The following is a 21,281-nucleotide window of genomic DNA, read 5'->3' as shown; positions in this document are numbered from 1 at the left end:
AGCCTGGGCTGAAGGTGTGAGGCCCCCTGGGCTTAACCTTTCCCACCTAGAGGAACTAACGACAGAGGCGTCACCTGTATTGTCTACGCTCTTTGGTACTTTAGGGATTGACCTAGTTATGTGTTAAATCCTTGAAATTGCTGCAAAACATTTTCCTGAAGATTGCACACACATGGTAAAAATCCAGATAGTAGAAGTGGACAGTTAAAAGCAAAACCTCCTTAGGCCTCTCTCTGTTGCTTGTTCCTGTCCCAGAGGTAACCATGGTTACTGATCTGTTATGTGACTTTCCTCTTCTACCTTTTAAAAGATTTTACTACAAAAGGGAGTCTACATTAGACAGGGCTCTGCACCTTGCTTTCACGGTTAACTGTGTGTCTTGGAAGCTCTTCCAGATGAGCATGTAGAGCTCTGTTGCATTCTTTGTGTTGGCTGTGTTATGTTCCTTGGTAGGGATGGGCTGGTTCCCCTGTTGGGTATTTGTGTTGTTTCAACTTCTTCCTCATTACAAGCAGTGGCGCAGTAACTGTTCCTACACAGGCCTTTGTGACATGTAAGTGGACAGATTCTTAGAAATGAAATTCCTGGGTCTATGGATCTGTGATTTTCCAGTTTAAGCAGATACTTCCAGATTGCCCTCCAAAGAGGTTGGACTGGTTTACACTTCCACTAGCAGAAGTTAAATGCTGTGTGACTATGTGTATGGAATGTGGAAAGGTGCACATGGAATAGCAGCTTTCTAGGGAGAAGATCAGATTTTATCAGATTTTCAAAGGAGTCTGGAACTCAGAAGTTACTGGAAGCAGTTGCTCTTAATCCAGGCTGAGAGCGCCCAAAGCTGTGAAGTCCAGCTTTGCTCAGCCTGTCTTGGTCCCCTCCCTTGATGCTATAGCTCTTGGAGGCTGGCAGGACTCAGCTAGAAAATCAGAGCCTGTTTGAGCCGGGAGGGTTCTTAGGTTATGGAGAGTTTGAGCTAGAAAGGCCCTTGGTGACCCTCAAGCCCAATTCTGGGAAAATTGTGGCCCAGAGTGGGGAAGGTATCTCCACTGGTCACACAGCAAGTCAGTGTGCCAGCAAAGACTAGAACTCAGGTATTCACTCCTAGTCTAGGACCCTTTCCATTCCTTCCCACTGCCTTCAAGTTCCCCAAAGCAGTGTGAAGCGCCCACCATGCCAGGCACAGAATATGTTCAGTCCCACATTATGGCTCCTGCCGAGAGGGGGTTCTGCTTCCTTTCAGACTGGAATCAAAGCGCCTGGGTTTGAATCCCAGCCCTGCCATTTAGTACTTGTATGTTCCTTAGGCGCTTATCCTGAACCTCTCTAAGCCTCAGCTGCCTGATCTATAAAGTGGGGTTAATAATAGTGCCTATGTCAAAGGCTATTAGGAGGATTACAGCAGATAATACACATAAAGCACTTAGAACAGTGCCTGGCACATAGAATTGCTCAGTAAATATGAACTAATACTTCTGGTGCAACCATGAGTGTTAACAAGCATTCTAGTGCCATTTCTGCATGGGGCCTTTGGAGAGGGACCAAACCTTAAAGAGGCAAAGTGCGACCCCTGCTGGTCAAAGGTTGTTTCCCACCCATGCCTTAGATTACCTTCATTCCCTACACGCTTATTGAGTGCCTCTGTTTCAGCCATCGTGCGAGGCACACAGGAAACAGACTTGCTGTCTAGACTCCCTGCATACCGACAGAGACCTGGAAAGGCCCTGAGGGGTCGAGCACAGTGGCTCATACCTGTAATCCCAACACTTTGGGAGGCTGAGTGGGAGGATCCCTTGAAGCCAGGAGTTTGAGACCAGCCTTGGCAACATAGGAAGATCCAGCTCTATGATTTTTGGGTTTTTTTTATTTAATTAGCCCAGTATGGTGGCATGTGCCTGTAGTCCCAGCTACTCTGGAGGCTGCGGTAGGAGGATTGCCTAAACCCAGGAGTGTGAGGCCGCAGTGAGCTAGGATCATGATACTGCATTCGAGCCTGGGTGACAGAGCAAGACCCCATCTCTTTCAAAGACAAAAAGCAGACAAAACAAAAAGGCCCTGAGAAGTCATCTGGACCTTAGGTTGGGCCATGGATCCCAGAGAGTCCACCAATAGACTTGTAAGGACCCGTGGACCTCTGTGTGTCTGTGTGATTTTCTGAGGTCAGCAACTTCTGTCATATTCTTAGAGTCAAAAAAAGAGGTTTTAATCCAGCCATGTAGTCTCCCTGCGCCTGCTCATTATACCAATGGAGGAATCAAGGCTCTCACAGTGCACTGAGCCTGAGCCAGGCTAGAATGAGGTCTCTTTCCCCCAGTCCTAGGATCCTTTCCCATCGAAAAGTCACAAACGTGTGGGTGCTGGTTTGGGGTGTAGGTGAGGTGGCCAGGATCCTGTGGCTCCTCAAGAGTGTGGAGTGGCCTTTTCTCTGGCTCCTGGGCCTTTGGCATTCCTTGTTGGAGTGACTTGGGGTGGCATGTCCCTCAGGAAAACTCTCCGTGCGGTACTAAAATCTCATGATCTTTCTCAGTTTGTTCTCAAGCTTGGCTAGGATCTCCGGTGGAAAATCCAAATGTGTTCAACTTTCTGCTCTCTCAGCTCAGGTACACTGTTTACCTGCCCTCAGGGTGCAGAAGCACAAGAGCTTTTACAATTTTTATAGGGAAAAAAAAGCCAAACAAGCTTAAATGTAGTCTTCCACTTGTGTAAAAACAACAGGGTAGGGCCAGGCACAATGGCTCACTCCTGTAATCCCAACACTTTGGGGGACCGAGGCGATCGCTTAAAGTCAGTAGTTTGAGATCAGCCTGGCCAACATGGTAAAACCCCATCTCTACTGAAAATACAAAAATTAGCTGGGTGTGGTGGCAGGCACCTGTAATCCCAGCTACTTGGGAGGCTGAGGCAGGAGAATCGCTTGAACCTGGGAGGTGGAGGTTGCAGTGAGCCGAGATCCTGCCACTGCACTCCAGCCTGGGTGACAGAGACTGCATCTCAAAAAAAACAAACAAAACAACAGGGTGGGTTGGAGGTAATGACTACATATATATTCTTGTATAATGAAAGCCCGCCTCATGATAGTTTCACCGGAAAGTAGTTAGTGGAGTTGCCTCTAGGAGGGAGAAAGGGACTTTGGGCAAGAGAGAGACTTGCTTTTAATTGTCTGCCCTTTAGTATTTGCAATGTGTCTTTTTTTTTTTTACCATTTACAAGTATTACCTTACTTAATTTAAGAAATTAATTTTTACAGGTATACGAATAAACAAAAATAACAAAAGGGAAATCAGCTAGAATCCCACACCAGAGACTCATTTTGGTACCTAACCTTCCAGATTGTGTGTGTGCGTGTGTGCACTTAGAATGTCCCAATAAAACTGTATCATAATATTTTAACAGTAGAATAGACAGACATTACCCAAGACCTGCTTGAGTTTTTCAAAGTCATAGCTCTTCCCTGGGGTTATTAACTCTGAAAAGGAATATTAACTCTGAAAAGGAATTGTATGTTATTAGGATACTTATGTGTGTTCGGGATTGTTAGACAATCTGCCATCTGCACCTAGTATCTTGGGATCATCATCTCAGGTCATGGAATGCCCACCCCATGTTCTCCCTGTGGTCCTGTGATGCCCAAGGTCAGTCCTGAGGGGCTGGCCATGCAGTCCATGTCCTCTGGCTCAGCCCCGGCTCCTGTCCTCTCTGCTTTTCCCTCAGCTGCAGAAGCTCCTCCTGGCCACATCCTACCCAACGTCAAGCTCTGACACCCAGAAGGAAGGGAGCGCCTGGCGCCAGGCAGGCCTCAGATCTAAAAGTCAACGGCCTTGTGTCAAGGTATTTCTTCACATGCCCCCAAATCTGCCCCAGGCGTCTGTTGGGGCTGCAGCCTTCAGCTGTGGTGGAGGATAGTGAGTTCAATCAACTTCCAGTATCTCTTCCGGCTCCTCCCATAGCCTTTGTAGCTGGTGTCCTGGGCACTGCCTCTGGAGATCCAGCCTAGGTTAGGGTTCTAGAAGGAGCCCTGGACGTTCTCACACTTCAGTGTTCCAGACACTGGTAGATGTTAACTCAGGTTAGAGAAAGGATGAGGAAAGTGTGGCCAGCCTTCAGAGGACTAAGTGACAGACCAAAACACAAGATTGCGCTGGTTGTGGAGGCCACAGTAAATAGTTTGGATTTTTTTACCCCCCTCAGGGAGCCATTGGAGAGTTTAAAGCTCTGTCATAGATATCCAGGGTCAAAGAACATCCCTTTTCCTCCTTGAGCCCCATCTTCCAAGCCTAACAAGGAGAGGTGTAACAGGTGGCTTTCAAGCGGTCCTGTCCTCAAAGGCTACACACAACCCCTCCTCTTCCTGGTCCTGGACCCTCCTTCTGGGAACTGTTGCATACAATCCTTGATCCTCAGAGGCACAATCAGGTCCCTCTCAGACAGCAGCTCAGTGTAGGAGCCTCTCCCTTGCTGGGGCTTCTCTGGGGAATGAGTCCCTTTGCTCCCTCCCTACTTGTCCTGGCTGGCCCTCCTGAAACAAAGGTCTACCCTCTCATGCCTCATTCTGTTGAAGGAGCAGTAGCCACACCCCATTGTGAGCCAGCTTTTTGCTCTCTGGGAGCCTAGGAACTTCCCCAGAGAGGTGAGATGCATCTGACAGCCATTGCTAGAAAGTTCCAGCACAACGATGAGTCACACTGGGGGGAATTAAGACTGGAGAGAGGTTGACTGGTGCGAGTGCAGAGGACCTCAGACATCCAGCCATGGAGCCTCCCCTTTATCCTGTGGGCACTAGGAGCTACCGAATTTTTTGTTTTTTTAAACTTTATTGAGGTGTAATTTGCATACATAAAAGCCACCTATTATAAAAGTACAATTCTATGACTTTTAGTAAACTTACACCCATGCAGTTATGACCATTATCCAGTTTTAGAACATATCCATCATTCAGGCTGGGCGCGGTGGCTCACTCCTGTAATCCCAGCACTTTGGGAGGCTGAGGCGGGCGGATCACTTGAGCTCAGGAGTTTGAGACCAGCCTGGCCAACGTGGTGAAACCTTGTCTCTACTAAAAAATACAAAAAATTACCCGGGTGTGGTGGTTCATGCCTGTAATCCCAGCTACTTGGGAGGCTGAGGCAGGAGAATGGCTTGAACCTGGGAAGCAGAGGTTGCAGTGAGCCGAGATCGATGAATCCCCCAGTGCTAATTTGCAGTGAGTACTTCCTATACCCAGCCCCAGGCTACCATGAATCTACTGCCCGGCTCTTGGCCGAAGGGTTCGGAGCAGGGGGGTGGAGTGGTCAGTGTGGACCTTTGTCAGTGAATCTGGAAGGGTCTGCAGGGGCGAAATTCCATGGCTGGGAGAGCTGTTAGGAGGCTGGTCATTTCTTCATTCCTCATCCACTGAGCACGGCCAGGTGCCCGAGTCTGTGTGGGAGGCTGGGGACGGAATGAAGGAAACCTGGCTGTTCCTATGATCCAGGTGAGACACAGTGGGCTGGCCAGTGGCCATGTGGATGAGACACACTGGAGGAGTGTTTGGGCCTCCTTCCTCACTCTGGCCTCTCTCCCTCTCTAGGTGGACAGCACCCAAGACAAGAAGGCTCCCATGACGCAGTCTCAGAGCCGGAGTTGTACAGAACTACATAAGCACCTCACCTCAGCACAGTCCTGCCTGCAGGATAGGGGTCTGCAGTCACCACGCCTCCAGAGCCCCCGGCTCCCTGCCAAGGAGGACGAGGAGCCGGGTGAGGACTGCCCGAGCCCCCAGCCAGCTCCAGCCTCTCCCCGGGACTCCCTAGCTCTGGGCAGGGCAGACCCCGGTGCCCCGGTTTCCCAGGAAGACATGCAGGCGATGGTGCAACTCATTCGCTACATGCACACCTACTGCCTCCCCCAGAGGAAGCTGCCCCCACAGGCCCCTGAGCCACTCCCCAAGGCCTGCAGCAACCCCTCCCAGCAGGTCAGATCCCGGCCCTGGTCCCGGCACCCCTCCAAAGCCTCCTGGGCGGAGTTCTCCATTTTGAGGGAACTTCTGGCTCAAGACGTGCTCTGTGATGTCAGCAAACCCTACCGTCTGGCCACGCCTGTCTATGCCTCCCTCACACCTCGGTCAAGGCCCAGGCCCCCGAAAGACAGCCAGGCCTCCCCTGGTCACCCATCCTCGGTGGAGGAGGTGAGGATCGCAGCTTCACCCAAGAGTACCGGGCCCAGACCAAGCCTGCGCCCACTGCGGCTGGAGGTGAAAGGGGAGGTCCACCAGCCTGCCAGGCTGCAGCAGGAGGAGGAGGAAGACGAGGAAGAAGAGGAGGAGGAAGAGGAAGAAGAAAAAGAGGAGGAGGAGGAGTGGGGCAGGAAAAGGCCAGGCCGAGGCCTGCCATGGACGAAGCTGGGGAGGAAGCTGGAGAGCTCTGTGTGCCCTGTGCGGCGTTCTCGGAGACTGAACCCTGAGCTGGGCCCCTGGCTGACATTTGCAGATGAGCCGCTGGTCCCCTCGGAGCCCCAAGGTGCTCTGCCCTCACTGTGCCTGGCTCCCAAGGCCTATGACATAGAGCGGGAGCTGGGCAGCCCCACGGACGAGGACAGTGGCCAAGACCAGCAGCTCCTACGGGGACCCCAGATCCCTGCCCTGGAGAGCCCCTGTGAGAGTGGGTGTGGGGACACGGATGAGGACCCCAGCTGCCCGCAGCTCCCTCCCAGAGGTAGTCTAAGTTGGTGGTCTGCGAAGAGGGGGCAGGGATGGGGTGCAGCATGCCCCTCTGCACTGGGAGCCAGGAGCCCTGTGTTCAAGTCCCTGTCCCCCAACAAAGTGTTTTGTGGGGTTGGACAAGTCCCTTCCCGCCCCTGGCTTTCAGCTTTTCTTTGGGCTAGTTGGAGCAGATCTTCAGAAGAACACCCATGCATCTGAGTTTTTCATCTTGCATGGGCAAGGTGCCACTTAACGAATTAAGCAGGCAGTCAAAAAGTAAACAGAAAAGGAGGATAATTACAAATTGCAATAGGTACTATAAAGAAGACGCACTGGGGATGATGTGACAGAAGCATAAGGCTATACATTCAGCTCCACAATGCTGCTAGAGTCTTAAATGCTGCTAATAACTGTAATGATAACAACAGTTGGCCACTGTGTACTTACCGTGCTGGCACTGGCCTCGGACAAACAGATTGTCCCTGTTGAGTCCTCACAAGAAGCCTCTCTGGTAGGGACTGTCATTGTCTCCATTTTATGATACAGAAACTCAGGCACAGAGCTACTTAATGATGAGCCCTGTGCAGGGCTGTCTGTCCAGAGCCCACAGCAGTGGGGCTTGGAGTCAAGTTCTTCCTCACTGTGCTACATGTTTAGCCAGAAGGGGTCACCCTTGCACCTGTTTGTACTTTCTGCAAAATCCACGTAGATCCCCCAGCTGAGACCTGGGATGAAAGGTGGATTTGAGTTGTTCTGCCCTTCTCTAAAAGTGGCAGAGGTATTTGGTCACCTGCCCAAGGGGCAGCTCTGCTTGGCACCAGTGGAGGCCTGGGGTCTTCTCCAGAGGGGGAACATCTGCTAGCAATACCATGTTGGGGAATCTTATTTTTCTTTGTCTTCTTTTCAGACTCTCCCAGGTGCCTCATGCTGACCTTGTCACAAAGGTAGATTTTTAAAAATTATTGGTGTATTATTCCATGAGATTTTGTCTTGTTGGATATTTGTGTTGGTGGTGATGGGGGCGTTCATCAGCCCCCATGCCTGGTCCTGGCCCCACACCCTGTGCCCTGATTGTCATCTGGGACCCTCAGGAGCTGGGCTCCTTTAGAAGGGAGTTGGTTTTTAGAAACTAACTTTTGCAGGCCAGAGGAAAGTCCTCAGGCCATTTCATAACCTGTCCTCTTGGGGACCCTGAAAAGAATTCTTTTCTGACAGTGCCCTGTGGCTTTCAGCAAGTCCCTTCCTCCTTCTGGGCCTCAGTTGCTCCCTCTATAAAATAAGGAGGCTGACAACACTTGTCCTCTATTTACCCTCCAGTGAACCTTGCCTGTGCAGCTTGAATTCCTCTAACAGCCGGGATGGGGGTTCCCCCAGAGCAAATGCACCTCAGGCTCCATTTCCATGGGCAGCAGAGCCAGGGCCTGTCACAGCACTCCCTGTGACCCTTTCGTGGGTGAGGAGGTGGATGCCTGATGCTGACTTGCTTCTTTCCTTTCTGTCCTCCCTGCCTCCACCAGCGACCCAACTTTTGGCAAGAAGAGCTTTGAGCAGACCTTGACAGTGGAGCTCTGTGGCACAGCAGGTGAGCCAGGGGGCTTCCACTGGCAGGTGCCTTCAGGAAAACACCCGTGCATCTCTGAGTTTTTCATCATGCATGGGCAAGGTGCCACGTAATGAACAATGCACAAGATGCCTGCCTTCATGGGGCTTATGTTATAGGCAGTCAAAAAACAAACAGAAAAGGAAGATCGTTACAAATTGCAATAGATACCATAAAGGAGACTCACTGGGAATGAACCAGGATTACAGGCGTGAGCCACCGCGCCCAGCCCCGGTGGGCAGTTTTACCTGCGGTGCCTGCCCCCTGTCCGTCATGGGAAACGCCAGAGGCATATGAGAGGTATAGTTGGGAGGGTTTGTTGAATGATTGGATGTAGATCAGGAAGAGGTATTTGGAAGATGGGGAGGTTCCAGCTGCCATTAGTAGGTCACAGAAGGGATGGCAAATGGATTTCATCACATGCCAACTCCAAAGAATTGAAGGATTCCCAGGCTACCTCCAGGCTCAGCCAGCAGTGCAGTGATCAGTTAGTGATGCCTGCCATCCACTGGGTTGGGGGAGTAAGGGCACTTGGCCATTTTATTGCCATCCCAAACTAGGGTCTTTTTAAAATTTTATTTTATTTTATTTTATTTTTTCGAGACATAGTCTCACTATGTTGCCCAGGCTGGAGTGCAGTGGCACAGTCTTGGCTCACTGCAACCTCCTGCTCCTGGGTTCAAGCAATTCTCATGTCTCAGCCTCCAAAGTAGCTGGGATTATAGGCATGTACCAACAAGCCTGGTTAATTTTTTTGTATTTTTAGTAGAGACATGATTTCGCCATGTTGGCCAGGCTGGTCTTGAGCTCCTGGATTCAAGTGATCCACTCACCTCGCCCTCCCAAAATGTTGGGATTATAGGTGTGAGCTACCATGCTTGGCCCCAAACTTAGGGTCTCAGTGTCCCTTGGAGAAGTGATCTGTCTTTATCTTACCTTTCTCCTCTTGCTTGGGCAGGACTCACCCCACCCACCACACCACCGTACAAGCCCACAGAGGAGGATCCCTTCAAGCCGGACATCAAGCACAGCCTGGGCAAAGAAATAGTTCTCAACCTCCCCTCCCCTGAGGGCCTGTCACTCAAGGCCACCCCAGGGGCTGCCCATAAGCTGCCAAAGAAGCACCCGGAGCGGAGTGAGCTCCTGTCCCACCTGCGACATGCCACGGCCCAGCCAGCCTCCCAGGCTGGCCAGAAGCGTCCCTTCTCCTGTTCCTTTGGAGACCATGACTACTGCCAGGTGCTCCGACCAGAGGGCGTCCTGCAACGGAAGGTGCTGAGGTCCTGGGAGCCGTCTGGGGTTCACCTTGAGGACTGGCCCCAGCAGGGTGCCCCTCGAGCTGAGGAGCAGTCCCCTGGCAGGGAGGAAGACAGAAGCTGTGGTGCTGGCACCCCACCCAAGGACAGCATGCTGCTGAGAGACCATGAGATCCGCGCCAGCCTCACCAAACACTTTGGACTGCTGGAGACCGCCCTGGAGGAGGAAGAACTGGCCTCCTGCAAGAGCCCAGAGTATGACACTGTCTTTGAAGACAGCAGCAGCAGCAGTGGCGAGAGCAGCTTCCTCCCAGAGGAGGAAGAGGAAGAAGGGGAGGAGGAGGAGGAGGACAATGAAGAAGAGGACTCAGGGGTTAGCCCCACTTGCTCTGACCACTGCCCCTACCAGAGCCCACCAAGCAAGGCCAGCCGGCAGCTCTGTTCCCGCAGCCGCTCAAGCTCTGGCTCCTCATCCTGCCACTCCTGGTCACCAGCCACTCGGAGAAACTTCAGGTATGAACAGGGGGCCGCAGGAGAGGCAGCGGGCAGTGGAGGACCCTAGTTCCCAGGGAACCAGGAGCCCCAGGAGGGAGGATCCCCGGGAAACTTGCCCTGAAGCTGAGGCTGCATCCCCCTGTGTGGCCCATGTCCTGGTCAGAGGCCTTGAAGGTGGTCTTCTGGGGCAGTTGTGGGTGAGTCCTGGAGGCAGGCAAAGCCTGGTCTGTGAAATCGGGAGTGTCCCAAATATCCTGGCCTCCAGAAAGAAAGAAAACCCACTTCCTGGCTGTTTGTGGGCTTATGTCTAAAGGAACTTGTCCCTTACCCATCTGTGTTTTTTGCTTTTATATTTGTAAAATGGATAGGTTTTTGTGCAAACATACATGCCCCAACATTTGAATTCTAGGGATGTTTACATGTAAAAGAAAGATGAGTGTAATTCTAATCTGTGCTCCGGAAAATGCCTGGACATAAAGCATTGATAAGGTTTCTGGGTCCTGCTGAGGTGCGCCGTGGCTTTCACCAGTCGGCTGTCCCTTGAAGGGCTTTGACCTCAGTGGAGAGTTGATGCCTCATGAGCCCGCTTGCTCGTATCATCCTCGCTCGCTCAACCAGACTGGAGAAGAAGCCAGTCCAAAAGTCAGCTGGGGAGCTGGCCAGAAAAAAAATGGAGGTTTGGTGGAGTTGGAGGGTACTGGTCGCTTCTCTCTGATCACAGTGGGTCCTGATTCTCCCTGGGGAAGGCTTGAGGAGGGTCAGTGTCGTCATCCCCAGCCCTGTGTTGAGGTGAGGCCGAGTGGCCACTAGATGCTGCTCTTGGGCTAGAGCCCAGCTGCAGAACCCGCTGCAGGATTTGTTGGGCCTCCACTGGCCGGCCCACGCGGCCCACACCTGGGTGTCTGATCTGTAGGTCTGGGGTGGGGCAGGGGCAGGGATTGGCGTTTCCAACAAGTCCCCAGGTGATGCTGATGACATTGCTAGAAAATCATACTCTGAGACCAGAATTTAGGTCTTGTGAAGATACTTCTTCTTCCCTTCTAAAGGGACTAGCAAAAAAAAAAATTTTTTTTTGTTAAATAAAAATGTAAAAAGACTACAGCTTTATACACATCGACAACAAGGGCTTTTAACTGTTTGAAAACCTGATTAAAGCAAAGGCCCATCTTCCCATTAAAATGTGCATACACATCTAACTGGGCATTCAATTTTAGGGGGTTTGTGGGCTCCCCACAAACTATTATTAAGAAGCCCTAAATTTTTTGTTCCTCAAAGTGAGGTCTGCAGCAATTTCCCCAGTGAGCCCTTACTGTAGAAGCCAGGATTCGTCAGTCACAGCTGCCTTCTGCCGACCGCGCTGAGCCTCTCTTTCTGGCTCCGTTCTTTCCCCAGGGGGTAGCTTCTGCCCTACAGTGTTCCAATGTCAAAGGTTTGGCTTCAACCTTGCTTTGCTGTGAGCTAAAGCACTCCATCTCCACATTAGGCAGTGTCCCAGGTTCTCTTCATGTTGAAATACATCTCCCAAGCTGGAGCTTCCCTGGCCTCCTTTCTCTCCTGCCCAGCTCAGAGGTGTTTGGACTGGGCCTGCATTCATAGAATTGCCTGGGAAGAGTCGAGAACTTCTCTAGAAACCCCCATGGATTTTCCTTTTTCTCTTCTCACTTTTGGGCCAGGTTCAGGGCTGACTTTTTCTGCTCACCGCAGAAACTTAAATTGGGTAACCTGGCTCCTGCTCAGCTACCTGGCTGAGCTCAGTACCTGGTAAACCTGGTAAGATACTGATCAGCCTTCTCTAGACCCATACCAAACACACAGCAACAGAAAGCACGTTAAGCTGGGTTAACAACACAAATCTTGAACTCCACAATACCTCCCAGGCACGCTCAGCTCCTCAGGTGGGGAAAGTCTACCAATTCTGTTGCAAAAGGGACGATAATACTATAATTAGGTAACCCTTTAAAGTTGCAAGTCATTTCCCCTCCCATTATCCTACTTGAGCTTCACAGGGGCACCTGGAGGTATCTGCTGCTTATCCCCATTTTATAGATGAGGAAGCTGAGGCTCAAAGAAGTTACATAGAAAAATAGAGCAAATATTTACAGAGCAGTTCCTGGGGTAAGCATTGACATGCATTTTTAAATTTAATCCTCACAAATGGCCAAGGGATGGACACAACTGGTTATCCTTATTTTATAGACGAAGAACTGAAGTTGAGAGGGCTTCTGTAACTGGCCCAAGGTCACCCAACAGGGAGGCGGTGGGGCTAAGATTCAAACTCAAGCTGTCTGACTCACAAGCCTGTGTTCTTGTCCTCTGTGCTGTATTTCTCAGTGACTCAGGCTGGAGGAGTGAGGGCAGCGTGCAGGCAGGCAAGGAAGGCTGCAGGTGGGTGGCACCCGGGAGCCTGCTCGGGCTATGGGACTAATGAGCCTGATAGCTAGCCTGGGAGCATGGAGCTGCGCTGACCAGGGGCTGCTGCGTAGCTGAGGCATGAACCCATAGGGAGCAGTGGTTCTGGACTCAGAAGGACCTACTTCTGGCTTCTCTGCTTTCTGACTTTAAGCAAATCCCATCTCAAACCTGAGCCTCAGATTTTTCATCTGGAAAATGGAGAAACATAAAATCTCATCGGGTTAAAAAAAAAAAAAAATCAGACCAAACAAGATAATAAAAGGACTTTTCTACCCCTAATGGCATAGAGAGGCAAGGCTCAGAAGGGGGTGGGGTTATAATGAGCAACACAGTGGTTCTCAGTGATCCAGTCCGGAAGCTGGCAGTAGGCATGTGTCCAGATGTTCAGGCCCACCACAGCCCCGGGCTGTCGTTACGGAAGGGGAAGCTGGGTTTCTGCAGGAGGCAGTTGTAGCTCGTGTGCCCTTGTGAACGAGTCCTAAGGAAGCATCCCTTGCCTCCTGGAGCAGATCCGCCCCCACCCCCATGGTCTCTCCTGAGAGTGAGTGCCTCTGCTTTGCTTGTTCACTGACAGATGTGAGAGCAGAGGGCCGTGTTCAGACAGAACGCCAAGCATCCGGCACGCCAGGAAGCGGCGGGAAAAGGCCATTGTAAGTGATCTGGGGGCCCAGAGCCTGGAGTGAATGGGAAGGAGCAGGAAGTGTGTGGGGGCTTCATGGACCAAAGCCTTTGAGGCTGGCTGGTGAGCCCCTCAGTCTTCAGCCTCTGCCTGGGGAAGAAGGGACTATGGCAGCAGAAGGCAATGATATTTCTCTCATTTGAAGAGCATGCGGGTCACTAAAGGGCATCAAAGGTGGCACCATGCAAAGTTCAGCCAAGAGACTGGCCGTGAGTGTGCTGTTGATGGTGGTTTAGGGCTCAGTGTCAGGGGCCTTGAGAGAGCCAAGTGGGCAAGCTGTGGTAGTGGGGAGCAGAGCCAGGCTGGCCAGGTCACAAGCCAGCCCTGCCACCACCTTCTGTGTGACTGTGGGCAGGTCCTCCAGCTTCCCCAAGCCTCACTTTCCTCATTTGTACGTAAGGGCCTGCACTTCCCAAGGGTTCCCCCAACTTGATCAGTGCCAAGGGACCAAGAGAGCCTGCCCCTTCCTCCCCACCCACTTCCCTAATCCCCTCCCAGAGTTAGTCCACAGGCCCTGGCCTTCTGCGTTTGCCTGGTGACCCTACTGCAAAGCTCCCCACAGAGAAAACACATCAGGGGCCTGGAGTGGGGAGCTGGAGCTGGCCAGCTAGGCCATGTCACTAGAAAGGAAGGAGGAAAACAGGATGAAAACACAAGGCAGACTCCCGCTGGGTCTCTCCCATGTGATGTGGCACTTCAGGGAGGAGGGGCACACAGGAAGTGTGCATACCCTAGAGGTGCACAGCTGTCTGCATGCAGGTCCTTAAAACCATGGACTGTGCATGGAGAATCTTCTTGGAGTCTGTGTCTGGTCATTCAGCAGTTACAGGCCTATCACAGTTCTGGGCGTTGGAGGACAGCAATGAACAAGAGAGATGAGGCCCCCCTCCTGACTGAACAGAAGGGAGAGAGAGATAACAGACTCGTAACAAAGGAATAAGCAATGTAATTGCAGATTGGGATAAGCACTGTGAAATTAGTAATGTACCATTAGTAACGATCTGGAGTAAACAGGACTGTTGAGGAGGATGTGTTTACGGGGTGGTCAGGGAGGGGCACCTTCAGGGAGCTGGGCCCTGATTGACGAAAAGGAGCGACCAAGCAAAGACTCAGGGGGACAAGTGTCTGGAGCAGTGGCAGGAAAGAGCTTTATGAATTCAAGAAGCTGCAAGGAGAGTGGGAGGAGGGGATTTCTCTGTTGAACTGAGCTTGGACATCGTATGTTGTGGGATGCACAGTTCCCCTGACTGTTGACGACGGAGTCCTGTTTGTGGACCCGCCGCCTGGGTTTTCTTCCTTGGCACGTGTAGTACGGGAGTGGGATGGCTGGAGAATCACTGGCTGTAACGTGTTTCCAGAGCAAGCCTGTCCAGGACAAGAAACTGTGTTTTTCCTATGGGAACACAGGTGTCCAGGAACAAGGCTGAAGTTTCTCTAGCAGGTCACAGTGACTTTTCCAATAGCAGTGGCTTCAGCCAGATCAAGTCACAGATCTGAGAGGAGGGGAAGGGGAGTTGCAGTCTGGACTTTCTCCCACCTGCTCCCTCTGCTAGGCTGTTCTAGGCACCCACTGGCATAGCACAGAACTCTCCTGAGTGACGCCTTGGTGACAGTGTCTATACTGTGGCTTCAGCCACTTTGCCCAGGCAAAACCAATAGCCCTGATGCCCCCACCTCATTCCCCTTCCTTCCAGCCCACTCTCACACTCACAATCAACCTGCCTCCTGTGCTTGCCCTACCCCAGCACCTCCCCTGCTCAGACTTGAAAGGTAAGTCCAAAAGCTACTGAATATGCAGGCATATAAATGGTGATAAATCCCTCCCCTTTCACAGCCCCAGTCTCTGCTCATTTCCTTCATGTAAGCAGCGGCTTCCTTGGAGGCCCCTTCCCTTCCAACACCCTCCCCCAACAAGGGCAGGTCCTCTGGGGTAGAGATTGGCGTTGACCTCTCTCTGACTCCAGCTGGTATTGCTCACTCAGCCAGGCATCATGGACTAGGACAAGAACTCCACGGGAGCACACCCCCAGAGGGGCCCCAGGAAGCCAGGCAGTGACCGAGTCTCTATCCTCCTTCTTGGGCAGGGTGAAGGCCGTGTGGTGTACATTCGAAATCTCTCCAGCGACATGAGCTCCCGAGAGCTGAAGAGGCGTTTTGAAGTGTTTGGTGAGATTGTGGAGTGTGAGGTGCTGACGCGAAGTAAGAGGTGAGTTGAGCCAAGCCATGGCAGATGAAGGGAGCAGAGAGGGGCACCGGTCCTGATCCAGAGCTGGGTACAAGAAGATGTCCAAGGCTTGTGGAATGAATCTGACGAAATCCATAGCCTAGATGTAGAAAGCCAGGCCCAGGAGAAGGACCAGAAATGGTAATGCAGTCAGTAACAGCAGCAAACACGTGCTGATGCTTTACTAAGTGCCAGGCAGTCTCCGTTCATTCTTCTGTCTTAACTTCCCAGCATGCCAGGGACATAAGCGCTCCTAGTCTTTCAATTGCTCTCCTTTCTGCAGGAGTTCAGACAAGTTAACTGGGCAGCTAGTTGGTGGCAAAGCCAGAACCGGAGCCCATGTGTCTGCTTCAGGGCGTTTGGCCTGGAGATAGTGCGGGGCAGGAGCCCCTGGCAGCTTGAAGACGGGCACTGGGACCCCACTCTACCTCAACCCTGTGCTGCTCACACCCCTCCCTTCCTCTGCAGCAGCAAGTCCCAGGCCTTGGTTGGGTACGGCGGCTCACACCTGCAATCCCAGCATTTGGGGAGGCCAAGGCGGGCAGATCACTTGAGGTCAAGAGTTCGAGACCAGCCTGGCCAAAATGGTGAAACCCCGTCTCTACTGAAAATTTAAAAATTAGCTGGATCTGGTGGTGCACTCCTGTATTCCCAGCTACTCAGGAGACGGAGGCAGGAGAATCCCTTGAACCCAGAAGGCAGAGGTTGCAGTGGGCCGAGATCGCGCCACTGCACTCCAGCCTGGGTGATAGAGCAAAAAATAAGACAAGGTCCCAGGCCTTCTGTTCTACTAGGCAGCCCTGGGTTTTCGTCACTCACCTGGAGAAGCAGTGTTTTACCTGTCAGGGGATCTGCAAAAAGAACAGGTTTTATATGAATGCACAATTTAGATGTCAAAACTCAGTTTTGAAATATTTCTAAATTATCTTCTATTATATTGGCAAACACTAAGGCAAACTAAGTTATTAGGGTTTTTACACTCTCATACAATAATAATAATAGAAAGCTTCAGCAAGAAAATAGTTTCTGGTGTAAGAGTTATCATATACTTCTTGCCCATTAGGATGGCTACGATGAAAAAACCAGAAAATAAATACTGGCAAGGATGTGGACAAAATGGAACTCTTGCATAGTGTTGGTGGGAATTTTAAATGATGCAGCTGATGTGGAAAACAGTATGGCAATTCGTCAAAAAATTAAACCTAGAACCACCATCTGATCCAGCAATTCCACTTACGGGTATATATCCAAAAGAATTGAAAACAGGATCTCCAAGAGATATTTGTTCACCCAAGCTCATAGCGACATTATTTACAATAGCCAAGAGGAGTAAACAACCCAAATGTCCACCAACAGATGAATAGATAAACAAAATATGGTTTCTATACATATAGTGAATATTATGAAGCCTTAAAAAGGAAGGAAATTCTGACTCATGCCGCCACATGGATGAACCTGACCGCATTGTGCTGAGTGAAATAAGCCAGGCACAGAAAGACAAATACTATATGATTTCACTTATATGCTCTGTCTAAAGTAGTCAAATTCATCGAAACAGAAAGAGTGGTGGTTGCCGGGGCTGCAGGAGGGAGAATAAGGGAAGTGTTGTTTAATGGGCATAGAGTTTCAGTTTGGCAAGGTGGAAAATTTCTGGAGCTTCGTTACACAGCAGTATGAGTGTACTTAATACTGCCAAACTGTATGCTTCAAAATGGCAAAGATGGTAAATGTCCTGTTAAGTGTTTTTACCAAATTTTTTTTAAAAGAACCATTATACAAATAGAACCATTTTAAGTTCTGTGCAGTTTTCAGGCTATCAAATGAAGATAACATGCAAAAATAAAGCAGGCACATTAATCTCTAAAGAGAAAGATCAATCTGTTAAGATTTTAAAAACACACAGAATCTTTAAAAAAGAGTCTTGGACGTACTACCAATATTAGACATTTAAAGAGGAAAAAGGGTCCGGGCATGGTGGCTCATGCCTGTAATCCCAACACTTTGGGAGGCCGAGGCAGACAGATTACTTGAGGACAGGAGTTTGAGACCAACCGGGCCAACATGGTGAAACCCTGTCTCCACTAAAACTACAAAAAAATTACCTGGGCTTGGTGGCACATGCATGTAATTTCAGCTACTCGGGCGGCTGAGGCATGAGAATCGCTTGAACCCAGGAGGCAGAGGTTACAGTGAGCTGGGATTGCGACCACTGCATTCCAGCCTGGGCGACAGAGTGAGACTGTCTCAAAAAACAAATAAATAGAGAAAGAGGCAGAAGGGTTCAAACTTGGCGCTGGTTCAGAGAGGTGTCAGGAAACATGATTCACGTAAATGTTTATTAGGCACCCACTATTTGTAAGCCTGTGCTAATAGCTGGTGAATGCCGTTTTGCCTCTGCCTTGAGGAGTTTACATAGCAGATGATACGTCAGTCGGGACTCTTTCTGTTGTTCATGGAAGTGAAAAGTTGGAATAGAACTGACTTTTGGTCCTTCTCAGGCAGACTTTTCTCCTGGTTGCAAAGTGGCCGCCTGTAGCTTTAAGCTACGCCCCAGCAACTTAGAGACCCCTGGGGAGGTAGGAGTCACTACATGACTCCAGCAAAGACCTGAGATGGGTTCTTTGGGGTGCAGCCTTGAGTAAACAGGCTTATCCTTGAACAAACCATGGTATCCAGGAAGGGCCATTGTCATGTGGTTTGCCCTGGCACCCTGAGCCTGGTTGACCACACATGCTGTTGTCTGAGGAAGGGGAGTGGAAGCTGAACAGGCAGGCATCATAGGTGTCTACCATGAAGGGCAAGATGTGTGCAGAAGGGGAGGTGAAGCCCAAGATGGCAGCCAAGGAATTGGTGACACTCGCTGGCTTTGAAGGAGGCAGAAAAGTGGTGCAGTAGTATAGGGAGATGGGAATAACAGGAGAAACATACAGGGCTGTTACGAGCATCAGCTTTAATGTCAGAGGCCTGGATTTGAATCCCTGCTCTGTCACTTGCTTTTGGGTACATTACTGAACTCCACAGAAGCTGTTTCCTCATCTGCAAGGTGGAGATAACAACAGTACCCACCTCGTAGGCTCATCTGAGGAGCGTCCGAGGCAAGGTGTGGTGGCCAACATCTGGCAGACATTCAGTGTATTAGCTACTTTCATTATTACCACATTGCAGAAGTCAGCCTGGTGGCCACGTCATCTCTATCTCTATCTAGGGGGCCATGATGCGAGTATCGAATCACTGTGGCAGTCTGTTCCTCATCTAGTCATGGCTGGTCTCACAGTGTCCACCCAGCCAGCCGAATAACATACTCTCCTTCTCCTCTCCCCGCAGAGGCAAGAAGTACGGCTTCATTACCTACCGGTGTTCTGAGCACGCGGCCCTCTCTCTGAGGAACGGCGCTGCCCTGAGGAAGCGCAACGAGCCCTCCTTCCACCTGAGCTACGGAGGGCTCCGGCACTTCTGCTGGCCCAGATACACTGACTACGGTAAGCCCCCGAGACCCAGCCATAGTCTAGTAAGACTCAAAGCTTGAGAGGAAGTGCCTTTCTTGAACAAAAGCCAGAGCTAAAGCCCCCTGTGGACATAGCTTCCATCCCCACACCCCAGTGTGCTGCTTGGTGTAACACTGCAGCCCCTTTGCCTGAAGGCTACCATCTTGTTTTTCTTCTGGCCTCTGGTCCACCTTGTCTTGTCCTGTGACTGCTACCAAAGAGAATCCAACCTCCCATGGCCTCTAAGAAGATTCAGTCGTGTGCACAGCCAGCTGGCAGAACCGTGGCTGCGGTCTCCTTGACTTCACAGGGCCAGCTGCTACCCTGTCCCCTTCAGGGGCATTCCGTGGTGACCCCAGACAAGGCAGCAGCCACCTGGGGACAAGATGATGAAGAAGGACAAGGAAGTACAATGTATGAAAGAATTACTTGGCCAGGCTCAGTGGCTCATGCCTGTAATCCCAGCACCTTGGGAGGCTGAGGCAAAAGGATCACTTGAGCCCAGGAGTTCGAGACCAGCTTGGGCAATATAGTGAAATCCCGTCTCTACAAAAAATACAAAAATTAGCCAGGCATGGTGGCTTGTGCCTATAGTCCCAGCTACTCAGGAGGCAGAGGTGGGAGGATCACCTGAACCCAAGAGGTCAAGGCTGTAGTGAGCCATGATGGCACTACTGCATTCCAGCCTGGGTGACAGCAAGACCCTATCTCAAAAGGAAAGAAAAAAAAAAAACACTTATTGGAGAGAACCCAATGCAGCCTTGATGGTACAGGACTGAGTGTCAGTGGCCTGGCTGGGTGCCGGGCCAGGCGGCACTGCAATTGGCTACATATCCATTTATGGGAATTACTTTCCCAATCTATTAAAAAATTCTAGTGTTGGCCGGGCGTGGTGGCTCACGCCTGTAATCCCAGCACTTTGGGAGGCTGAGGCAGGCAGATCATGAGGTCAAGAGATGGAGACCATCAGGGCCAACATGGTGAAACCCCGTCTCTACTAAAAATACAAAAAGTAGCTGGGTGTGGTGACGCGCCGTCTGTAGTCCCAGTGACTTGGGAGGCCGAGGCAAGAGAATTGCTTGAACCTGAGAGGCAGAGGTTGCAGTGAGCTGAGATCACACCCCTGCACTCCAGCCTCAGCAACAGAGCAAGACTGCGTCTCCAAAAAAAAAAAAATGTATTATAGTGTTGTCAGCTCTCCCTTATGTGGCACCGTAGCAGGTTACTAATGGACGAGAAGCTGTTGGGGGAAGTAGAGTTGTAGGGTGTTGGAGCTAGAAAGGCTCCGGAGTGCTCTAGTTTGGACCTCCAGGTCTCTAGATAGGACAGCCAAGGCCCTGAGACACTGATACCATGGCCAAGATGTCCCAGCAGGATGGTGGGCAGTGCCCACAGTCCAGTGCTCATCCCAGCTCCCCAAGGCCTTGGGCTGCAGCCACTCCATGGTGCCCACTCAAAGTGGCAGATTTTTCAACCATCCAGTCTTTGTAAGTTGCTCACTGCCTTCCCCTCTTCCCTGCCTCCTCACCCCCATGCCCAGATTCCAATTCAGAAGAGGCCCTTCCTCCGTCAGGGAAAAGCAAGTACGAAGCCATGGATTTTGACAGCTTACTGAAAGAGGCCCAGCAGAGCCTGCATTGATAACAGCCTTAACCCTCGAGGAATACCTCAATACCTCAGACAAGGCCCTTCCAATATGTTTACGTTTTCAAAGAAATCAAGTATATGAGGAGAGAGCGAGCGAGCGTGAGAGAACACCCGTGAGAGAGACTTGAAACTGCTGTCCTTTAAAAAAAAAAAAAAAAATCAATGTTTACATTGAACAAAGCTGCTTCTGTCCGTGAGTTTCCATGGTGTTGACGTTCCACTGCCACATTAGTGTCCTCGCTTCCAACGGGTTGTCCTGGGTGCACCTCGAAATGCGGGTCAGTCACCCATCGCCCCTTCCTTCCCGACTGACTTCCTCTCGTAGACTTGCAGCTGTGTTCACCATAACATTTCTTGTCTGTAGTGTGTGATGATGAAATTGTTACTTGTGAATAGAATCAGGATTATAAACTTCATTTTTAATTGAAAAAAAAAGTATATCCTTAAAATAATGTATTTATGGCTCAGATGTACTGTGCCTGGGATTATTGTATTGCTTCCTTGATTTTTTAACTATGCACTGTCATGAGGTGTTTGCCACTGAGCTGCTCTGCTCCCCTTGCCAGATTGCCCTGGAGGTGCTGGGTGGCCGCTAGGCTGGTCTGCAGGAAAGTGCGGCCTGCCGTTTCCAGGCCGTATCTGCCAAGCCCTGCCTTGTCTCTTACTGAGCAAGTTTGGCTCAAATTATAAGAGCCCCCATCTTGTGCCCAGCTCACGCTTCAAGTGTGTGTCCATCCATTTGTACTCAGACCCTTGAGTATCTTGTAAGGAAGGCAGGGTGAGCTGCATCATTCCTGTTTTCCAGGGGAG

The 21,281-nt window shown here is 50.8% G+C and overlaps 1 protein-coding gene across 1 annotated transcript in view; it reads left to right on the top strand.

Annotated features, from left to right (window-relative positions):
- PPARGC1B (peroxisome proliferator-activated receptor gamma, coactivator 1 beta) overlaps positions 1-20,896 on the top strand; it is a 30,148-nt gene extending 9,252 nt beyond the window's left edge. The window contains exons 4-12 of the mRNA XM_011985377.1: positions 3,709-3,825; positions 5,564-6,686; positions 7,581-7,617; positions 8,191-8,255; positions 9,232-10,042; positions 13,011-13,086; positions 15,200-15,321; positions 18,664-18,818; positions 20,365-20,896. Of these exons, the coding sequence (XP_011840767.1) occupies positions 3,709-3,825; positions 5,564-6,686; positions 7,581-7,617; positions 8,191-8,255; positions 9,232-10,042; positions 13,011-13,086; positions 15,200-15,321; positions 18,664-18,818; positions 20,365-20,465 (2,607 nt within the window). The 3' untranslated portion in view covers positions 20,466-20,896. The remainder of the gene's footprint in view (positions 1-3,708; positions 3,826-5,563; positions 6,687-7,580; positions 7,618-8,190; positions 8,256-9,231; positions 10,043-13,010; positions 13,087-15,199; positions 15,322-18,663; positions 18,819-20,364) is intronic.
- The last annotated feature ends 385 nt before the right edge of the window (positions 20,897-21,281 follow it).

The sequence above is a fragment of the Mandrillus leucophaeus genome, unplaced genomic scaffold (assembly GCF_000951045.1).
Source record: "Mandrillus leucophaeus isolate KB7577 unplaced genomic scaffold, Mleu.le_1.0 Scaffold282, whole genome shotgun sequence".
Taxonomy (NCBI): domain Eukaryota; kingdom Metazoa; phylum Chordata; class Mammalia; order Primates; family Cercopithecidae; genus Mandrillus; species Mandrillus leucophaeus.
This window is presented reverse-complemented; position numbering and strand designations above follow the sequence as displayed.